Source organism: Scyliorhinus canicula, chromosome 13 (assembly GCF_902713615.1).
Source record: "Scyliorhinus canicula chromosome 13, sScyCan1.1, whole genome shotgun sequence".
NCBI lineage: Eukaryota > Metazoa > Chordata > Chondrichthyes > Carcharhiniformes > Scyliorhinidae > Scyliorhinus > Scyliorhinus canicula.
Window position 1 is genome coordinate 119,983,795 of NC_052158.1, and position 22,655 is coordinate 120,006,449.

The following is a 22,655-nucleotide window of genomic DNA, read 5'->3' on the forward strand; positions in this document are numbered from 1 at the left end:
TTTGGGTTGAAGCGGACACGGGGAGAATGTGCAAACTCCACATGGACAGTGACCCAGGGCCGGGATTCGAACCCGGGTCCTCAGCACCGCAGCCCCAGTGCTAACCACTGCGCCAAACCCATGTCGTAAAAGGGATTGATAAAGTAAATGTAGACCAAATGTTCCCCTTGTGGGGCAATCTAGATCAAGAGGTCACAGATATAGGTTGTAGAGGTGTCAAGTTCAATCTAATTAAAACTGAGATGAGGAGGCATTACATCTCGCAGAGGGTGGCGAATTTGTGAAACTCCCTGCCCCAGTGCGGTGGAGTCGAAATCATTAAGTGGTTTCAAGAGGGAGATAGATATATTTCCGATTAAAAATTGGATTAAGGGATTATGGGAAGCAGGTAGGGAGGTGGCTTTCAGACCAGGAAGAGAGATCAGCCATGATCTGATTGAATGACGGAGCAGGCTCAAAGGGCTGAATTGCCTAGTTCTGTTCCTAATTCCTATGTTCCTATGTCCTCAACGCTGTGAGGCAGTGGTGCTAACCACTGTGCCGCCCAACTAGTTGCACGCGATGCATGCACTCAATTATTGTAAATAAAACTGTGCAAAGCAATGTCCGAACTGATTTATTTTCAACAACTTCCTACTGCCTTGTTGACTTTAGCCAGAAACGCTTGGTAAAATACAGAAGCCTTAGAGACTTATAAAAAATCTTCTCCACTAGGTTATACGTGCTATTATTAGCGAGCCTCAATTTTCCATGCAGGAACTCAAAATAATTGAGTGACATCACTGACGAACACAAATATACAAGCAACTTAGAGACAGCCTTCCAGGTAACAGCAAATCGCTTCAATTGCAGTTATTACAGAACCTGGATGTTTCTGAAGTATGCGAAGTAGGCAGTTTGTTATAATTTCCAAATGAAACCATATCCCAAAGAATGAACACCTGGGGCAGGGGTGAAAAAAAACCAAAGGATTTTAAAACATTGAGCGCTGGGTAAAAGCTCGAAAACATTTTACTATTTCTGTCCTAAGAGATTTGGTATTGGATGAAGAAATATTTTCATTAATCAAACGTTTAGATGTAATACGAATACTACAAGGTTCCAAGCAATAATTATTTTTCTGGTCCAAGACTGGGCGCTTTCAAAACCTTGATCAACCATTCGCTCATACTGTTCAACATAAATATATTTATCACTACCAAATGTCAAGGGATCAAGTGAAAATTGAAAGAAGCTAAAACCAGAATTTGCAACTGAAACGTTTCTTAAAAAATTACTTTTGGCTTCCAGAGATACCAACCAACACACAACGCACACCAACAGCATGAGAGGACCATCATAAACCGGATAGTGAGTGTTGATAAACTTTTGGGTTAAAACGGAAGCGTTTTTAGAATTGATCAGCATAACTCAAAAGTTATTACTTCACTACAATTAACATGCAGCATGATATGAACTTTCAGTGCAAGTTTGCTTCAAGTTACCATATTCATACTGCCAAGTTAGCATGCATCAGTTAATATTTATTCCACAGCTACTGGGTATCAAAATATTCCTAAGACTGCATTCCCTATGAGACTTGTTCATCACAAATATACTAAGACTCAATGCCACAAATAGAACATGGAATACTCAAATCCTCTGAAATAGTGGAATGCTTAAATTTATTTCGAACAAAATTTGTTACTTGACATTTCAGGGTACAGGGGAACTTCACAGAATCACAATTTACAGTGCAGGTCATTCGGCCCATCGAGTCTACACTGTCCCTTGGAAAAAGCACACCACCCATGCCCACGCCTCCACCCTAAACCAGTAACCCCACCTAACCTTTTTGGACACCAAGGGCAATTTAGCATGCCAATCCACCTAACCGCACATCTTTGGACTGTGGGAGGAAACCGGAGCACCCGGCGGAAACCCACACAGACACGGGGAGAACGTGCAGACTCCGTGCTGGCAGTGACCCAAGCTGGAAATTGAACCTGGGACCCTGGAGCTGTGTAGCAGCCGTACTACCCACAATGCTCCCGTGCTGCCCTACGTTCCCAAGGTTGGTACCGCGCTGCCCTATGCTCCCACGGTGGAGACCGTGCTGGCCTATGTTCCCATGTTGATAAGGTGGATTCAAAAGCTGGCTGAGCTGTAGGAAACAGATGGTGATGACAGAAGGCTACTTTAGTGACTGGATGCCAGTGGAGTACCACAGGGATCTGTGCTGGGTCCCCTATTATTTGTCATTTATATAAATGACTTGGATGACTATGCAGGGGTAGGATTATTAAGTTTGCGGATGACACAAAGATGGGCCAGGTGGTTAACAGCGAGACTGAAAGTTTTGAGTTGCAGGAATATATAGACAGGATGGTCTAGTGGGCACATAAAAGGGGCAGATGGCATTTAATCCTGAGAAATGTGAGGTGTTACACTTTGGAAGGAAATATTCAATGAATGGCACCACACTAGGAAGTCCTGAGGAACAAGGAGACCTTGGCGTGTTTGTAAATATATCTCTGAAGGCAGACGGGCAGGTTAATAGGGTGGAAAAAAGGGCATTTGGTACATTTTCCTTTATCAATTGTGGCATAGATTACAAAAGCAAGGATGTCATGTTGGAGTTATATAGAACACTGATGAGGCCACAGCTGGAGTACTGTGTGCAGTTCGGGTCGCCACATTATAGGAAGGATGCGATTGCACTGGAGTTGGTGCAGAGCGTTTCACCAGGATGTTCCCTGGGATGGAACATTTATGATATGAAGAGGGGTTGGATAGGCTTGGGTTATTTTCGACAGCGCAGAGAAGACCGAGGGGCAACCTGATCGAGGGGCAACCTGATAGAGGTGTACAAGATTATGAAGGGCGTGGATAGGGGAGAGCTGTTCCCCTTAGTTGAAGGGTCGGTTAAGAGGACACAGGTTCAAGGCAAGATGTATTTGAGGAAAAACATTTTTACCCAAATGATGGTAATGATCTGGAACGCACTTCATGGGACAATAGTAGAGGCGGGTTGCCTCACATCCTTTAAAATATTGAGCACTTGGCACATTCGAGGCTATGGGCCAAGTGCTGGCAAATGGGATTAGGCGGCGGCGCAGACTTGATGGGCCAAAGTGCCTTTTCTGCACTATTTTTCTGCGATTCAGAGCGGTTCGTGCAAACATAAAAATACATATATTTCAGGAAGTTCCAGTCACCTTCTAACTATACCTCCTTGCCTCAGTGTCCAAAAACAATTAGCACAAAACAGAGAAATCTCATCATTATCTCACTGAAAAAGTATGATTTAAACAAAAAGTACTTGGCATGCTTACAATGCTTAAAACAAAGCAAGCTGCCTTTATTCAATTTTCTCAGTTGTACCGCGTAATGCAACACTGCATAAATACTGCCCACCACACTTCAGAATATACTCTGTAAATTAAGTTTTCATTTGTTCACATCAATATTCTCTTAAGCCAATTTGACAGAATGGTTAAATGTGTCCAAAAAGCATTAAAACGTCAAGACATTGAAAATGCAATATTCCACACTTCAACTTTGCTAAATGAATTCAAAATATCAATCTTGAAATTGCCATTTTTTCCCTTCAATAAATATTTTTCACTAAAAATGCAATGACAAAAGGTAGAACAAAAGATGTAACTAACTTCTAACTTTTCTCATTACAAATAACCACGGTAAGCTTATTGTTTCAGACCCTCTAAATATGGATACGTGGCTAATGTTTATACTTTACTACAAGGTGAGCCATGACAACATTTATATCTTATCCCTCCTTCTACCCCACTAAATATTCAATCTGAAAATCCACGTTTTATAATTCTTCAATACTTTAAAACAGTTAACTTTACAATAGATGGCATCCACAAAGGCATTTTCTCTACCAATTTCATTTCAATATCCATAGTCATTTGTAGTTGCCTCTCCAAAGTTGATATTTATACAGCATCTCTTAACGCCAACCAGCCCTGCTCCCAATGCTGATATAAACTCTTTTTCATTCTGGGTTGCTTCAGATTTTCAATATGCTGCAAGTTCTTGGGCTTCAGTCTCCATGAGATATATTTTCCATAGAGACACCATGCAAAAGCTAACAGGGGCACAATATATCCGACTGCACAAGCACAAGGCACTTCCCAGAGGCTGGACAAACAAGTGGGAAAATTGATGCCAACTGCAGTAAACAGCTTTGTTAACTGATGGTCTGGGATTTGAACCAATTTTTTTCTTTTCATTCCACAACTGTCCACATGTCTCGGGTTGGAAGCACACTTGCCTCCAAATCTTACGGTAGTGGATTCAAGCTGCATTCCAAATATTCAGCACATAATGTACACCAATACACTAGCAGATCATCACTGAGCGAGTGATGCAGAATAGGTGCCATGCTTTTGCTGAGTAATTTATTGGTTCAAATGACAATAAAATGTTTCAAGTCAAACTCGAGAAAAATGTTTTGGCAGAATTCTGGCCTGTTTTCCTCCAACAACCAACAACAGATCAACTGATCATCTAATCGACTGCTCTCAGTAGCCTTCAAGGTGTGCAGAAATGCTGCTGTATTTGGCTACATAACGATCACTGAAGTAGAAAACAATTTGTCATGAAGCATCTTCGGATGTGAGTGATGCAGCAAGGTGCAACATAAATCCAAATTCGTATTTGCAAAGTGGCAGAGAAATTAAGCATCAGTTAATAGGAATGCACTCTACTGTTCCAGCACTTTGTCATTTACATAGTAATTCTCCAAACATTAATCCAGACTCTCGACTTTTAAATTCCAAATAGATCAGAAGGATAGCTTGCGAAAAAGCAGATTTAAAATAAGAAAAGCCAGGACAGAACTTAGGAAGAAGAGGTGCCGATTACATTTTGCACTGCTGGAGGATCAGAGTGCATTTCTACACTCAGCTACTCCAGTGCTGTTATATTTAAATGACTTTTCCTCCTGACTCCCTACTTCAGTCTGAGCACCAACTGCTGATTTCAAATTTGTCGACTGCCCGACAAGATCGATGAAAAGTAATCAGCAGCAGGAGCCAGGACACACGTTGAGAGGGTGAGTTGCCATTTAAGTATCATCTCACTGGAGGGCTGAACAACAGCTGTCAGCAATGTGCTCATATGGTGGTGCAGCTGCTGGATCCATCTTTCTAGAAATTGCTCTGAGGGGAAGAAATCTGAATGAGGGCATCACCCAAGTATGACTTTTATTCCTAAAGTCCTGTCAACAACCACCTCCCCTTTCAATTTTCAGCCAGAATATAATTGTCCCATCTTAAAAGTATATAAAATAAGCAAAAAGAGGGGGAAGTGAAATCCAGACATGCACTGAAAGCCATATTTTAAATCTTGGTACAAGTAAATTTACATGGAATTGCATGAAGTGGTATGCAATTGCATGCGTTCTGTTAATTGGTTAGTACCTGCTGATGTAAAGCTCGAGGACCTGCAGCAAACTAGGGAAGTAAGAAATAAAAGTCAAATTTAAGATTAGTCAAGTAGTCTCGATATACAGAAAAACAATCACAAGCTTCTTAGATTTGCTTTGTTAATCCTGAAGATTTCAGGACTAATGATTTTGCAAGACAGTGGGAAAGAGAAACTATAAATTTCAAAAATCAGATTTCCAGCTTTCTTACATCCAGTTAACAGTGCTCACATGGAAATACCAACATCTTTGTACATGCTCCCATTAAGCAATTTAACACAGAAGAATAGATTTATGTTTGTACTGAATTATTAGAAGTCTTTCCATATAACCAGATCAGTGAAAAATATAACTTTATGAACCTAACACTGAATTAATGTTAGCCAAATTATTCCTTCCCTTCAAGTCAATGACCATATTCAGATATTCTAATAAGACCATATGTTCTTTGTGCTCAGTCAACTACTAAATATCGTTGTATAGTTTATAGGCAATGTGTTAAAAATGGGTGTTTTTCCCTTCAGAATTTAATAGTCAAGTAGATGTAACAAAAAAAAAAGGGGCTCTATTATCCAATATTTGCTTTCAATAGGGACCCAATGCTATTTCTCTGCTAACCTAGTAACACAACGCTTTGGACTGTTTTTTCTCTATGGCTCGATGCCATGTGCTCACTTATCAATCACTTATTTATACAACAGCTCCTCCTGACCCTCCCTAAATCAAAACTACAGAGGGTTCCCTTTTCAACTTTCTTCGGCGGGCAGCACGACGGTGCAGTGGATAGCATTGCTGCCTCACGGCACAGAGGTCCCAGGTTTGATCCCGGCTCTGGGTCACTGTGTGTGGAGTTTGCACATTCTCCCCATGTTTGCGTGGGTTGCGTCCCCACAACCCAAAGATGTGTGCAGGCTAGGTGGATTGGCCATGCTAAATTGCCCCTTAATTGGAAAAAATGAATTGGGTACTCTAAAATTATTATTATTTTTTTTTTAAAAACTTTCTTCAGAATCCCTTTTCTTTTGGATGAAACTAACCAGATCCAATAACTCAGATAATTAATGCATCCACCTAGAACACTCTAGATTCAACACGTGCTAATCTCAGCATTAGCCCAAAAATTGACTTGGCACCCCCAGCAATCGAAGCTGTGTAAAAAAAAAAAATCAGCCATGCTTCACACTCAAGGGTTGTTTTCTGGCAGTTCCCAATAGGACAGAGTGCGGGGTTGGGAGACCGGGGGACACAAACAACAGATAGCATGCAGAGATCAACACCTTGCGTCAGAAGGCTGGACCTGGTTCAACGATTCCCAGTGTGTGAAGGTGTCTGGAGTAATATCCCCCGGGATTTATGGTGTGGACCCGGAGTGGGGCGAGGAAAAAAATCGGCAGCAGCTCCCCTGGAAAAGCGGGGGAAGGTGGACAAAATGACGGCCGGTGGAGCACCCGAGGAGTGGAGGCAGTGGGCGCAGGAGCAGCAGGCTGCCCTTCTGCGCTACTTTACGGAGCTGAAAGTGGAGTTGCTGGACTCTTTGAAAGTTACGACAAGTAAGCTGCTGGAGACCCAGACAACCCAGGGTGCAGCAATCCGCGAGTTGCAGCAGCAGGCCTCTGAGCGCGAGGATGAGGTCTCGGCCCTCGTGGGGAAGGTGGAGATGCACGAGGCGCTCCACAAAAAGTGGCAAGATCGTTTTGAAGAGATGTAGTTTCGGTCGAGGAGGAAGAACTTGCGGATCCTGGGCCTCGCGGAGGGGCCGGACCTGCCGGCTTATGTGGCCGTGATGCTGAACTCGCTGGTGGGGGCAGGATCTTTCCATCTGCCCCTGGAGCTGGAGGGGGCCCACAGAGTACTGGCCAGGAGGCCTAAGGCAAATGAACCCCTGCAGGCAGTGTTGGTGTGGTTCCATCGGTTAAGTGACCGGGAGTGTGTGCTGCGATGGGCCAAGAAGGTGAGGAGCAGCAAGTGGGAGAATTCGGGAGTGCGCATCTACCAGGACTGGAGTGCGGAGGTGGCTAAGCGGAGGGCCGGGTTGAACCGGACAAAGGCGGTACTCCACAGTAGGCAGGTGAAATTCGGCATGCTGCCGCCTGCGCGCTTGTGGGTCACCTACAAGGACCGGCATCACTATTTTGAGTCCCCGGAGGAGGCGTGGGCCTTTGTGCAGGCTGAAAAGTTGGACTTGAACTAGGGATTGGGGACTGTGGGGGTTTTTTGTATCACGGTTTATGCTGTTGCTGGCTATTCTGTTTATTTTTCAGCTTTCGGATGGTGTTGGTTATGGTTTTGTGTTTTAAGGGGGGGGGTGTTGGGGGTCTGTTTTTTTTGTAAGGGGTTGGTGGATGGGTTGGGACTGCTATTTGGGAGCTGTGTTGGAGGGGTGCGGCAGTGTGAAAGCGCGGGCTTTCCTCTGGTTTCCCGCACTGCGGAACGAGGGGTTGGAGCTGGAGGCAAGGGGCGTGGATATCAGTTCCGTTTTCCCACGCTGGAGCGGTGCCAAGGAGCTGCTGCAGGGTGGGGGTGATCCCATATCGGGAGGGGTCGGAGTTAGGGCGGGAGCTGCCGGGGTCAGCAGAAGTCAGCTGGCTCACGGGAGTACTATGGAGGGAGTGTCGCGGCTAGGAGGGGTCCTAGCCTTTTGGGGGGGGGGGATACCGTGTTGCTGCTGGATTGGCCAGAGAGGAGCTGGTGCGGGTCGGGGTGAGGTTCTATCGCCATGGGAAACGGGCCGAGTGGGGGGTGCTGGCCAGGGCTATGGCTAGTCGGCGGGGGGGGGGGGGGGGGGGGGGGGGGGGGGGGTGCCTCCTGCTCCGGCTGATCACGTGGAACGCGAGGGGGTTGAATGGGCCGGTTAAGCGGGCCCGGGTGCTTTCGCATTTGAAGGGGCTGAAGGCGGACGTGGCCATGCTTCAGGAGACTCACCCGAAGGTGGCGGACCAGGTTCGTCTGAGGAAGGGGTGGGTGGGGCAAGTTTTTCATTCAGGGCTTGACGCGAAGAACCGGGGGGTGGTGATCCTGGTGGGTGGGGTGGGGGAGACGACTTCAATACGGTGCTGGAACCCCCACTGCATCGTTCTAGTTCTAGGACGGGCAGGAGGCCGGCGGCGGCCAAGGTGTTGAGGGGGTTTATGGACCAGATGGGAGGGGTGGATCCCTGGAGGTTTGGGAGGCCGAGGGCTCGGGAGTACTCTTTTTTTTCTCCCACGTGCACAGGGTTTATTCCCGTATTGATTTTTTTGTCCTGAGTAGGGGACTGATCCAGAGAGTGGAGGGTGCCGAATATTCGGCTATAGCGATTTCGGACCATGCTCCGCATTGGGTGGATCTGGAAATGGGAGAGGTGCGGGACCAGCGCCCACTTTGGCGTTTGGACGTGGGGTTGTTGTCTGATGAGGCAGTGTAGAGGAGGGTCCGGGGATGTATTGAGAGGTACCTCGAGGCCAATGATACTGGGGAGGTCCGGGTGGGGAGGGTGTGGGAGGCTCTGAAGGCAGTGATTAGGGGGGAGCTGACTTCCATCCAAGTCCATAGGGAGAGGGGGGAGAGGAGGGAGAGGGAGAGACTGGTGGGGGAGATGCTGAGTGTAGATAGGAGGCATGTGGAGGCCCCGGAGGAGGGATTGCTGGGAGAGCGGCGTAGCCTGCAGGCCAAGTTTGATGTATTGACCACCAGAAAGGCGGAGACACAGTGGGGGAAGGCGCAGGAAGAGCTTTTTGAACAGGCTGCGATTTCCAAGGGTGCAGGAGGAGCAGGAGGAGGGACTGGGGGCGCCGGTCGAGTTGGAGGAGCTGGTTAGAGGGATTGTTGGGGCGGGGATGGAGATGGCATCCTGCGGGGGCACGGGCCTGGGGGCGCTGGTGGAAGCGCCGTTGCCACTCCCTCCAGCGAGGTGCGCCGCAGGCCCGGTGGTGGCGGCTACCCTCAAGATTTGGGGGCGGTGGGGGCTTGGTGGAGGCCCCGCTGCGGGGGGGGGGGGGGGGGGGGGGGGGGGGGGGGGGGGGGGGGGGGGTTGTCCCAGGGAACATTGATGGCAGGTTCCTGGGGTAGCACAGGGCGGGCATACGGTAGTTGGGAGACCTGTTCACTGACGGGGGGGTTTGGGCTCCCCCCGGGGATTATGTTCAGGTACCTTCAGGTCAAGGAGTTTGCTAGGCGGCAGGTGGAGGGGTTCCCTTTGCTGCCCCCGTGGGGGGTAAGGGATAGGGTGCTTTCGGGGGTGTGGGTCGGGGATGGGAAGGTGTCTGGCATCTACCAGGTGATGCAGGAGATGGAGAAGGCGTCGGTAGAGGAGCTGAAGGCTAAGTGGAGCTGGGGGAGCAGATTGAGGAGGGGACATGGATGAACTCCTCCCTCTTCATGTGCGAGGCTTAGCCTCATCCAGTTCAAGGTACTGCACAGGGCTCATATGTCCGGGATGAGGATGAGCAGGTTTTTTGGGGGTGAGGACAGGTGCATTAGGTGTTCGGGACCCCAGCGAATCATGCCCATATGTTTTGGGCATGCCCGGCACAGGGGGAATTCTGGCAGGGGGTGGCGAGGACGGTGTCGAGGGTGGTAGGGTCCAGGGTCAAGCCAGGCTGGGGACTCGTGATATTTGGGGTTGGGGTGGAGCCGGGAGTGCAGGAGGCGAAAGAGGCCGGTGTTTTGGCCTTTGCGTCCCTAGTAGCCCGGCGGAGGATCTTGTTGCAATGGAAAGATGTGAGATGTGAGACCCCCAAGTGTGGAGACCTGGCGGGATTCATTAAGCTGGAGGTCAAATTCGCCCTGAGGGGGTCGGTACAAGGGTTTCCTCCGGGTGCTCCGGTTTCCTCCCACAGTCCAAAGATGTGCGGGTTAGGTGGATTGGCCATGCTAAATTGCCCTTAGTGTTAAAGTAAGGTTAATTTGGGGGGGGGGGGGGGGGGGGACTGGTATAGGGTGGATACGTTAGGCTTGAGTAGGGGGTGACCATTGCTCGGCACAACATCGAGGGCCGATGGGCCTGTTCTGTGCTGTTCTATTAGATTGATCTCACTTAAAATATATAATTTGTTAAACAGCTAAGAAACCGCACCAACTACTTAGTATGCCCCAGGAGAATGGAGTTTGGACAATTTCAATTAAGCTGTAGTGTAAAACAATCACAATAAATACAGCGAGACAATTTAAGAGGCTCATTGCTATTTTTGAGTATTCAAAGCAGTTATTGCAACACATGCTTTAAAACATACTGTTGCTGAAAAGAGTAAATCAATGACCATATTAACGACCGTATGCTGATAATTGATGCTTAAAATGGCTTCAATGCCAAAACGTTTGACCACCATTTCCCTTTTAATCAATCAATACTGAGGCTTCAAAATCTAAACTGGCAAAAAGAGGATAGGCAATCTAGCCTAGTGATGAAATCATCAACTTGGCTTACACCAACAAACTATTCCAACATACCCGACATGTACAGTCCTTCATCAGTTCTCTGCTGGACATGCATGGAGAATTTAGAAAGATGGGATATAGAAATGTCTCGCCCTAGTAATTTCAGCCACTTGGCTGCCAATCCAGGCTGCAGCATTAGGCAAGTCACAGAAAACACTACAAATTGTTCTCAATTCAACATGAAGAATGGTTGCAAATTTAAAAGCAATTAAGTATGAAGTGCGATGGGGATCTATTCAAAACAATGAAGCTAAAATTAAATCAAATGTCTGAAGATTTCCCGTAATCCAGGAAAAGATAATTCCGTGCTGACTCTATTTGGTAAACTGGCTGAAATTGGTCAATTTTCAGAAATATGGCAACAATTCAGGAGTACATGTTCTAACAGTTACAGAATATGTTCACAGTTAGCTTTACTGGTGATGTTTCCAATCAGAAACCTATCTTACCTGCCGTGGTTGTGGTTGAGTGTTCATTTGTGGAGTTTGCTGTGGCGCAAAAACTACTGGAGCAGTTGTCTGGCCAGAAGGATAGGCAGTCTAAAAGCAGTGACAAATCAGGTTAATTTCTGGGGGCACTGACAGTCAAGTAACATAATCTGTATGAGCAAAAAAAAACAAAAAACAAAAAAAAAAAACTTTTATTCACCTGAGAAATTCCAGAAGGGGAGGGATGTGGGGCGGCTGGAGGTCCTCCAATAGGCTGGGGCCCTTTATTCATTTCATGTGGCACGGCATGTGGAGCCCCTACTCGTTGTGAAATCTACAGTCAAAGACAAGTCAAAGCTGTGGTACTGATCAACATATCTGGGCTTACAATTAAGAATACAAGAGAGTAAAGAATCTGATTAGGCCTAGCATCAGTTCAAGCTACAAAAATGGTTTACTTTCTTTAAAACAGGCAAAGGTTCAAAATCCTGCCAGTTCAAGAGATATTGATCAACAATTGTTCAAAATAAATATTCATCTTGAACAGTTTGATTTCAATTTTTTCCCCCTATTTTATGCAACTTCTAGTTTCTAAAGCAAAAAGACGCAAACGTTTCAAAAATGCTAAATCAGGTCACAGTAAGGAAACAAATGTACAATACTGGCCTTATTGTAAAAATCTTCCTACAACAGTGACCCCATTTTGAGCTTTGGTGATAATGAAGTTAAATGGACCAATGGATAAAGCCACTAGCAAAAACAAAGCAGGTTAAAGAGAGCATGCATGGACAGGATAGTATATTCCACTGCAGAAGAGCTACAAATTCCAGGTTTACGCAACACCCAGATTTGTACAAAAATGAATATGCCCAGCATGATTAATTTATTTCATTGTTTTCTTAGTCTATTTCCCCCTTCAAACAGAAACAAATGATTTGTCTGAGGGGTTCACATAATTAGGAACGTAACGATTATAAAAGTCAGCAATTACTCTACATTAACGCAAGATTTAAGAATTTGTCAGAATTTTCCTATTTCAATAAAATAAAATCATATTGGTCACTCAAGATCCTAACTCGGGGTTCAATCAAAATTACAATTTTCTTGCTGGGGCAGGGAAAAAACATGGGGAGAAAAAAATGAGAATAACTGTTCATACGCTGAGTTATAATATCCAAACATCCTTCCAAACCTCTACTCAACATAAGAATGATTTGGAAATTAAATTGCAAATTTTTAATTCACATTTTTATCAGTAAAATTCAAAGTGGGACACTACTGTAATTGAAAGCACATATCATTACCCAGAACCTTAACCTTATTCCATTCATAATGGAAGTGAATGCAGTGTTCAGTGTGGAACTTACCCACACAGACCAAAAGTTCCCATCCCTGATCTGTACTCAGTTAGCTGACGTCAACTGAGGTGGCAGTTGAAGTGCTACAATTGGCCTCAGCACTCCTGGACTAGGGAAGTCGAGAGAAAAAAAGAAATCAGCTCAGCTAAATACTCCCATTCTTGATTGCTATCCAGTGACCACTGCTAGAAAATACATGTTTGGAGGACAAACTCAGCTTTGATACGCCCAATTATCAAGTAGTATCCTTGCTCATACAGTTCAACTATAGACACAAGTAAATACCATGTGGATTTCAGGCTAGGAAAGATACAGACTCAGTTATGACATGCCAGAGTGAAACAGCCTGCTGGGATCATACATTAAGAATACCACAAGGATGGGACACTAGAGAGCAGCCCATACCTATGGAATCAAATGTCACATACAGGCAACTGCATGGCCAATGAAAGTGTTGAAAAAGTTAAAATGGCATCATACAAGTTTACAAAAGGGGGTAGGGAGTACACTCAAAAGATGGAAAAATGCAGCCAGAATACAGGTTTTAAACGTGGTTTCATGGTTTCCAGGAGGAGTCAGATTTTGTTGTACAATGCTAATTAAGGGATATATTCCTATGTTATTGTAGCAGGTTTGCACAAATTGTAGTTTTTTAAAATTTGTTCACCGGATTTGGCCATCGCTGGCCAGGCTAGCATTTACGGCTGATCCACAATTGGCCTCAAGTTAATGGTGAGCCACCTTCTTGGACTGCTGGAGTACCATGTGGTGCAGGACACCCACAGCGCTGTTAGGATGAAATTCCAGGAGCCTCAATAACAATGAAGGGACAGCAATATAGCTCCAAGTCCAGATTGATGTGTGTTTTGGAGGAAATTTGCAGATGGTGTTCCCATATATCTACTGCTCATCATCTACATGGCAAGCGGTTGTAGATTTGGAAGGTGCTGTCAAAGGAGCCTTGGGAGTTGCCGCAGTGCGTCTTGTAGATGGTACATACTACTGGCACCATGTGTGGTGATGGAGGGAGTGAATGCTTAAAGGTGGTGGATGAGGTGCTATTCAAGCGGGCTGCTTTGTCCTGGATGGTGTTAAGCTTCTTGTGCTTTTGGAGATGCACTCATCCAGGCAAGTGGAGAATATTCCATCACACTCCTGGTGGTGGACAGGCTTTGTGGTGTCGAGGGCTGAATTTCTCATCCAGAATTCCCACCCTCTAAACTGCTCTTGTAGCCACAGTAGGTGTGTGCCTGGCCAGTTCAGTTTTTGGTCAATGGTAACCCCCAGGAAGTTGATAGTGGGAAAGTCAGCAATGGTAATGCCATCGAATGTCACGGAGAGGTGGTTAGATTCTCTCTTGTTGGAGATGGCCATTGCCTACAATTGCTTTAGTCATACACAAATATTATTTTGGGAGCAACAGTGTAAGTTTTATACAATTACACAAGCCTACATGGTAGCCTCTTCAGTAATACAGCGTTCATCATAAACCTCAAGTTTAGTAGTGCTGTGATATTTCTCCTCTTTTGTCACTGCAACCCCTCCAAACCTACACATTCTATTCCTTTCCCTCAGGCTTATTCTAGATCATAAACGATTACAATGCAATACAGTGTGCGATTCAGCTATGTTAATTGTGTTTCAAGTCAACACCAGGTCTCTTTTCTAGCATAATACTTCTGGTGACTATTTTCCAAGATAAAACATACGCTCTACCCAACATGTCTGACAAAGACTGAACATCTTCGTAGAATTAAATCAATAAGTGTGCAATGTTTTTTTTTAATAAAAGGAAACAACTTTAAACGCATCCCATAATCAGAGTGCTAAAATACATGAAAAACAAAACAAAAAATCACTGCATTAAATAGAATGATTGTGCAGCAACTAAACACATTTTCATATCAAATGAAAATGCTCAGGACAAAAATTTGGGTTTAATTAGGAAAAATAGATTTGGACTGAACAGTTTAAGTGGTTACTGCAGTCGTCAAAAGCTAATGCTGAACATAAGTTCACGCGCATCATTAGCACTCCGCTGCATAGAATTTTGTCATTTGCCATTTCCAATTAACAACTATGGGAAGAAAAAAAATAAAAGTTCTCAGAGCTGGACAATAAAAGCCTATGAGTGTGCTGGCAATGACAATTCCAAGTTTAATCCCAATTTTGAAATTCATCTTTTGTGGAAATATAATTATTGCATTAATTGCAACATTAGAAGGCATGGTTACACATAAATATAAGAGCGCTTTTGAAAAACAATTGCAGTTGTGATGATCAAACAACATGCAATACAGGGGCAGCATGGTGGCATAGTGGGTAGCACTGCTGCCTCATGATGCCGAGGTTGCAGGTTCGATCCCAGCTCTGGGTCATTGTCCGTGTGCAGTTTGCACATTCTCCCAGTGTATGGCGTGGGTTTCGTCCCCACGACTCCAAATATGTAGTTAGGTGGATTGGCCACGCCAAATGGCCCCTTAATTGGAAAAAATGAATGGAGTACACAAAATTTTTAAAAACATGCAAAACTAGAATATAAATCACCAAAGCTTCATTTAACTGTCATTTTGCGTTTTACCTCTTCAGGGTGCATTATTCCCTCCAACTGCCAACTAAAAATGTTGCCATCGGCAGTCAGGCTCAGCAAAACAAACCGAGCCATGGCTCTAGGCAAGTTTTAGTTCTCCTTTCCAAGGGGGAAATACTCACTTACCATCCCCGGATGGCACCCATAAGTAACATCTCAGGGATAAGAATTAGCAAGAGAATGAGATTCAAACTCATCACTACACTATGAACAGTTGCCATATTTGAAACTAGAAGGGGCAGCACGGTGGCCCAGTGGGTTAGCGCTGTTGCCTGACAGCGCAGAGGTCCCAGGTTCGACCCCAGTTCTGGGTCACTGTATGTGTGGAGTTTGCACATTCACAGTGTTTGCGTGGGTTTCACCCCCACAACCCAAAGATGTGCAGACTAGATGGAATGGCCACGCTAAATTGCCCCTTAATTAGAAAAAATTGGGTACTCAATTTTTTTTTTTTTAAATATTTGAAACTGGAAGTCAAATATTTTGCTTTATTAGGAATGTAAAACATTAGAACTGTACGCTTCAAAAGTTGAAAAGATACAGAACCACTGAAAATATGTTGCCATCAACTCTTTTTAAAATGCAGTTCTTCCAAGTTACTAATTAAAAAGCCATAATAAAAAAGTGTACATACTGTGGTGAAAGGTCCAGCAACAGGAGGCGGTGTAAAGAGTCGCTCAGTGTTGATTCTCTGGCAATTCTGTCAAGCCAATGGTAAAAAGAAAATATTATCTCAAGACATTAGTGCAGCATAAAAAAATGCATTCCATATAATTATGGATTATTAATGTTGAATGCTTCATAGTCATATATACTGGTTCACTAACATTAAAGTGTCACTGATCAAATCCATACTTTTCATGAGAAATAAAAATATTCTCAATAGGACAATACTGAAGTATTGCTTCAACAAAACACACATTCACTCAAGTTAAACACCTGGACTGGAATTTTGTTTCTGTTGCAACCGGAGACATGAGTTAAATATAATTTGAATGTAACATTCACACCTTGAAGTTAGAAGACTGTGGGTTCGCTCCAGTGATTAGTGTACAAAATCCTGTTCAATAATGAGGGAATTCTGCATTATTAGAGGTGTTGGCTTCAAATGATACACTAAACTGATGCCCTGTTTGCTTGCCCCAATTTGTTTCCAACTTAAAACTGAAACCCAGTTATTTATTAAACGAAAACAGAAAATGCTGGACAATATCAGCATGTCCGACAGCATGTGGGGAGAGGAAATGGACCAAGTCTAGATGACAAATGTTAGCTCTGCTCTCTCCACAGAGGCAGTCAGTCCTGCTGAGACTGTCCAGCATGTTCCATTTTTGTTTTAGATACCCGCATCCGCAGTATCTAAAACAACTTGGCACAGTACTCCACAGCAAAGTCACTGCAAATTGAACAATTAGCTACCAAAGGAGTTTGGGGACAGATTGCCAAGTCAACGCAAATAATTTCCAGCCAATATTTGATAGGTACTACTGTAAAAAGTTTCTTGTTCTGTGGCAAAATTTGCCAGGGATGCCCACTTTTCAGGCCCTTTAAAAATCAGATAACCATTAATTTCCCCTACAAGAGGCAACTCCAGAGCAAAAATGTGGCAACTGCTCATTCTTTTATTGCAAATTTAAATACAGATTCCATCAAGGTACCTTTAGAAATGTAATTGTATGGAAAACAAAATCCCCGGTAACAAATGGCACGAGAGAGGTTCATCCAAAGTGCCACATCTCAGTCAAGCAGTCTACCCAAATTTCTCATTCCCTGTTCAACTAATTGTAAGATTTTTGAGTTCTTAAGATGATGGTCCAGAAACATCAACTCCATTCCCCGCTCCACAGATGTTCAAAAAACTGCCAAGTATTTCCAGTATTTTGTTTTTATTTCAAATTTCGAGCATCTGCAGTATTTTGCTTTTAGGTTATGGGAAAGTTTTATACAGTACAGCCACTGAGTGCACTCTTGAGGTCTATATGTATTTGACGTTAAACAGTTTCAAGTCCACAGAACGGAAGGCAAAAGTCTTGTAAGTGTTCATTGTAAAGCTACAGTTGTTGTAACCACATTTCTGGGAGTCATTCATAGGGCACGAAGGTAATTTGCCAGCCTATTCAAAGCTGCTGATTCTGATGAACATTAGACTTTCTTGACAGCACATATTTAAAATACAATTTTACCCATGCTCATAATATTCACCTTTCTACCCTTCACACACACTCTCTTTGCCAATAGATCAACCTTCACAAAAGTATCTAGCATGTTGGAAAGCGGGCAGCATAATCAAAGACCCCTCCCACCCGGCTTACTCACTCTTCCAACTTCTTCTATTGGGCAGGAGATACAAAAGTCTGAGAACACGCACAAACAGAATCAAAAACAGCTTCTTCCCTGTTGTTACCAGACTCCTAAATGACCCTCTTATGGACTGACGTGATTAACACTACACCCCTGTATGCTTCACCCAATGCCGGTGTTTATGTAATTTCATTGTGCACCTTGTGTTGCCCTAATGTACTTAATGATCTGTTGAGCTGCTCGCAGAAAAATACTTTTCACTGTACCGCGGTACAAGTAACAATAAACCAACCCAATCCAAGTTCCCATCTTGGACTGCATTACTGCAAATGCAAATTCTGTCCAGTTACAGCAAGACTCAACGGACTGCCACAAGGGACAAACATCTGAAGATCATCTACAGTATCCCCAAGTTTCCAAGTTGAGAATAGGCAATTCAACATCGGCCAAGAATCAAATCCAAGGTCATACTTTGTGGCTCATTATGCCTGTATTGTTTATAGTTGTAAATATTAGTTTTCTTCTTGATAAGCACAAAAATACCCAAGGAATTAAATGCATTGGTGGAAGTATGCCAGTTTATAAAATAAGAGCCTAAAGACTTCAAAACCACGTCAGCCAAACGGCATAGGGTTTCAAATAATCAGCAACTGTATAACATGTTGCCTGCTTGAAGTAGTTGACTGGCCCAACTCCAGTCACAATGTCCTGAGATCAGCAAAGACAAAAGGGAAAGATCATCACAACACCAACGGTCAGAAATTTTACTTCATGGTGTAAACTCACAGCTCATGCCGGTTACTTGTTAAATGTTATGCCAGATTGCAAACTAAATATTGTAGCTCCTCCATAGGAGCATGGGCAAAGCTCTCAAGATGCTTCTCACTTTTTCCCCCCCACAGCAGCTGGGAATCCCTGCCACCAAGAAATTTATAATGGAAACACAGACAGTACGAACACAAAAGCAAATTGCAGAAACCCCAAAAGAAAACCGAAAATACTCAGGTCCAGCAGGATTGGAGGAGAGGATCAGGGTGAACATTTCAGGACAATGAAAAATCAACTCTGTTTCACTGTCCACAGATGCTAACAAGTATTTAGGTTTGTGTTTATTTGTGCTGCAACATTAGAGGGAGCACTTCCTGCACATATTTTATTGCAGTCTATCAGCTGGCAACATTAAAACACAAGTTGACTTGACAGACTAACAAAGTTCAAGTTACTAATTTCTATGTCTGTGCAATCACAAGTTCTTATGTTTAATTCACCCATCATTGAGCAAATGCATCCTCTGTAAAACACACTTCAATAAAATATATAAAAAAAGAGATTTCAGTAGATTCTCAACTTCCATTGTGAAGAAGTGATTATAGTATTTAGTTTAAGGTAATTTTCCAGCAAAAAAAAAATATATATATATATATAGCGACTAAAATGTTTAAAGAAAAGATGTATTGCCCAATGCAAGATTCAAAGAGATTACCTTGGGATTAAGAGCACCATTAACTATTAGCTGAGCTATCCAGGTTATGCAAAGCCAAAACACCCTGGATCTAGCCTAAGGAGGGAGCTCTCAAATAAATTTTCACCAAGCTAGAACATAGGAATCGGAGATGAACTGCTGCTGGCAAATGATCCTCACTCTCAAGAGCAGCACAGTAGTGCAGTGGATAGCACTGCTGCCTCACGGCGCCGAGGTCCCAGGTTCGATCCCGGCTCTGGGTCACTGTCTATGTGGAGTTTGCACATTCGCCCCATGTTTGCATGGGTTTCACCCCCACAACCCAAAGACATGCAGGCTAGGTGGATTGGCCACACTAAATTACCCCTTAATTAGAAAAAAAATAATTGGGTAATCTAAGTTTATTAAAAAAAAGTTCCACTGTAACACTATTGTCCAATTCTATCAATGTCATTTGGTGATATGCACACATACAAGTATTGAATTTTAACATTGGGATCCCTTGGGAGAGTCAGAAACTGAAGGTTCCACATTTGATAGATCCAAAATCCTACTGCCGATCAGAAAAGACATCAGGAGCATTTGTGCACACATTGGCAGTCAAGAGTGGGCAATGTGACTGACTCAAGTGTCACTCAGTTTTAGGCCAATTAGGGGTGGGCAACAAATGATGGCCCAAATTGCACATCACATGCATGAAAAAAAATAGTACACATGCGCAACTGGAGTACTGGAGTGGTGCAAAGACAACAATCTATTCCTCAATACCAGCAAAATTAAAGAGCTGGTCACTGACGTCAAGAAGCAAAGTACCGTAGACACCTCTGTCTGCATCAACGGCGCTGAGGTGGAGATAGTTAACAGCTTCAAATTCCTAGGGGTAAACATCACCAAGAATCTATCCTGGTCCACCCACATCAGCGCTACCACCAAGAAAGTACAACAGCTCCTATACTTCCTCAGGAAACTGTCCACACTGACTCTTACCTACTTTTTAAAAATAAATTTAGAGTAGCTAATTATTGTTTTTTTCCAATTATGGGGCAATTTAGCTTGGCCAATCCACCTAACCTGCAGATCTTTGGGTTGAGGGGGCGAGATCCACGCAGACATGGCGGGAACGTGCAAACTCCACACAGATCCAGGGCCGCAATTCCAACCCGGGTCTGCAGCGCTGCAGTCCCAGGTGCTAACCATACCCTTACCAACTTTTACAGATGCACTATAGAGAGCATCCTATCGGGCTGCATCACAGCCTGGTATGGCAACTGCTCGGCCCAGGACCGCAAGGAACTTCAGAGAATCGTGAATACCGCCCAGTCCATCACACAAACCTGCCTCCCATCCATTGACTCCATCTACATCTCCCACTGCCTGGGGAAAACAGGTAGCATAATCAAAGGCCCCCTCACCTAGCTTACTCACTTCCAACTTCTTCCATCGGGCAGGAAGTACAAAAGTCTGAGAACACGCACACACGGATTCAAAAACAGCGTCTTCCCCTCTTGTTACCAGACTCCTAAATGACCCGCTCATGGACTGACTTGATTAATACTACACCCCTGTAGTATTCACCCGATGCCGGTGTCTAAGTTTAGCTCACTGAGCTAAATCGATGGCTTTTAAAGCAGACCAACAGCACGGTTCGATTCCCATACCAGCCTCCCCGGACAGGCACCGGAATGTGGCGACTAGGGGCTTTTCACAGTAACTTCATTGAAGCCTACTCGTGACAATAAGCGATTTTCATTTCATTTTCATGTTGCCCTATTATGTATTCTATTTTTATTTTATTTTCATATCCCAAAATATCTGTTTGAGCTGCTCAGTACACGTTACAATAAACAAATCCAATCCAATTCTGACATCTTTCTGGTCAGCAGCAGGAGTTATGGTGTTTAAAGTTTTTGATCTCAGACAGTGCATCCTATGTGGCAGATCTTCTTAGCATTTTTAACATTAAAGTTAACTTATTTTCGAATTACCCATGTGTGTACATTCTTGCCGTACATCTTATTTTAGCTGTACATTGAGTAGAGAGAAAGAGAAAGTTAGGAAGAAATAATTTGAGCAGTTGAGTGAATTTTTGTCATACTTGAAAATAGTGGATGGATTTTTTGAAAAACTAGCTCTTTTCTGACCTATAAAGCTGAAGGTGGCGCTTCAGTGACCACATTATTGTGTGATACCTTTGGTAAAAGTAGCAATCCTTGTGCAATATTTAGGTAAATAAATTTTACTGGAACTTTATTGAACTTAGTAAGGATCATGATGTATTGAGATATCTTGGTCTGCCATATTAGAACATACCAAGCAGATAGATATATCTACCACACACATGCCAAGCAATGGCCATCTCTTACATGAGAGCATCTAACTATTGCCCCATGACATTACCATTATTGAATCGTCCAACATCAATATCCTTGGGTTTTCCATCGACCAGGGGAACCAAATGGGATCAGCCACATAAATACAAGGACAAGTCAGAGGTTAGGAATTCTATGGCAAGTAACTTACTTGCAGACTCTGCAAAGCATTTGGACCATTTACAAGGCACAAGTTGGCATGATGGACTACTCTGCCTGGATCAAACAACACTCAAGTAGCTCAATACCATCCATAACAAATCATTCCAATATAAGCATTCACATCGATCACCAATGCAGTCCCAGTGGGTGCCATCCATAAGATGCAATGCATCACCTTCCAAAACCACAACCTTTATCATCTAGAAGGACAAGATCAGTAGATGCATTAAACACCATCTCCAAGTCGCAAGCAACCCAGACACGGAAATACACCACGGTTGATTTAAAATATGCATGAAGTACATAGACTGCAGCAGTGATGCCCAGATTGCATTCTTCGCTATAAAAATGTACTAATTTCCAACACAACCACTGAACTAAATATCAAAAATAATCCAAGTCAATGGCATTCTCACTTTTCCAGCCCATTCATCACGGACGTGTAATTAGCTGTTGTACATCACATGCTGCGTCAATGCAGCATGAATTAGCATTAGTTGCTTTCTCAGCTTCCTTTCATTTTAGATCACATTACTCCCTAAAAATGGCAAGTCCAATGTCATTACCATAAGTCTTGAGAACAGGTGGCACAGTGGCTAGCACTGCAGTCTCAGTGCCAGGGACCTGGGTTCGATTCCAACCTTTGATGACTGTGTGGCGTTTCCACATTCACCCAGAGTCAGCATGGGTTTCCGCCCACAGTCCAAAGATGTGCAGCATCAAGATAGGGAAATATTGGGAACTTGGGTCCAGAAATGAGGTCCAAAATGGAGCAGGCAATTTAGTGGTTGAATAGACTGCAAGCAGCAGACTCAGAGAGAACCGCTCACAGCCTAAGTTACCATGTCCCATTCAGGACAACCTTGTTTGACAAACCATCATTGCACCACAGAGATTGATGACCCATCCCCCAACACATATTGATGGCATAGCTTTGTTCGTGTGTAATGGGGAGCGGGCAATCAAGTAGTGCATATTACAGTTGATAAGTTCCAGTCTGGACATTCCAGAGGGGGACCTTTGTTTGAAGGACTGGGCAAAGCGTCGTGAGGGGACCGATTTGGAACAGGTAGGGGAAGAAGGATGTGAGCAGCCATCGAAGAGGTAATGAAAAAAGCCAGAGAGAAGATTTTGGA

At 43.9% G+C, this 22,655-nt stretch overlaps 1 protein-coding gene across 10 annotated transcripts in view; it reads right to left on the bottom strand.

The window, feature by feature from the left end:
- Positions 1-22,655, bottom strand: part of eif4g1a (eukaryotic translation initiation factor 4 gamma, 1a) — a 149,568-nt gene that overhangs the window by 108,919 nt on the left and 17,994 nt on the right. For 6 of the 10 annotated variants that reach the window (XM_038815991.1, XM_038816001.1, XM_038815994.1 and 3 more), the window contains exons 4-8: positions 15,860-15,925; positions 12,645-12,744; positions 11,498-11,611; positions 11,299-11,388; positions 5,430-5,462 (exon numbers count right to left, since the gene is read on the bottom strand). In XM_038815991.1, the coding sequence (XP_038671919.1) occupies positions 5,430-5,462; positions 11,299-11,388; positions 11,498-11,569 (195 nt within the window). In that variant the 5' untranslated portion in view covers positions 11,570-11,611; positions 12,645-12,744; positions 15,860-15,925. The remainder of the gene's footprint in view (positions 1-5,429; positions 5,463-11,298; positions 11,389-11,497; positions 11,612-12,644; positions 12,745-15,859; positions 15,926-22,655) is intronic. The other 4 variants (XM_038816000.1, XM_038815995.1, XM_038815992.1 and 1 more) reach the window with 3 other exon arrangements.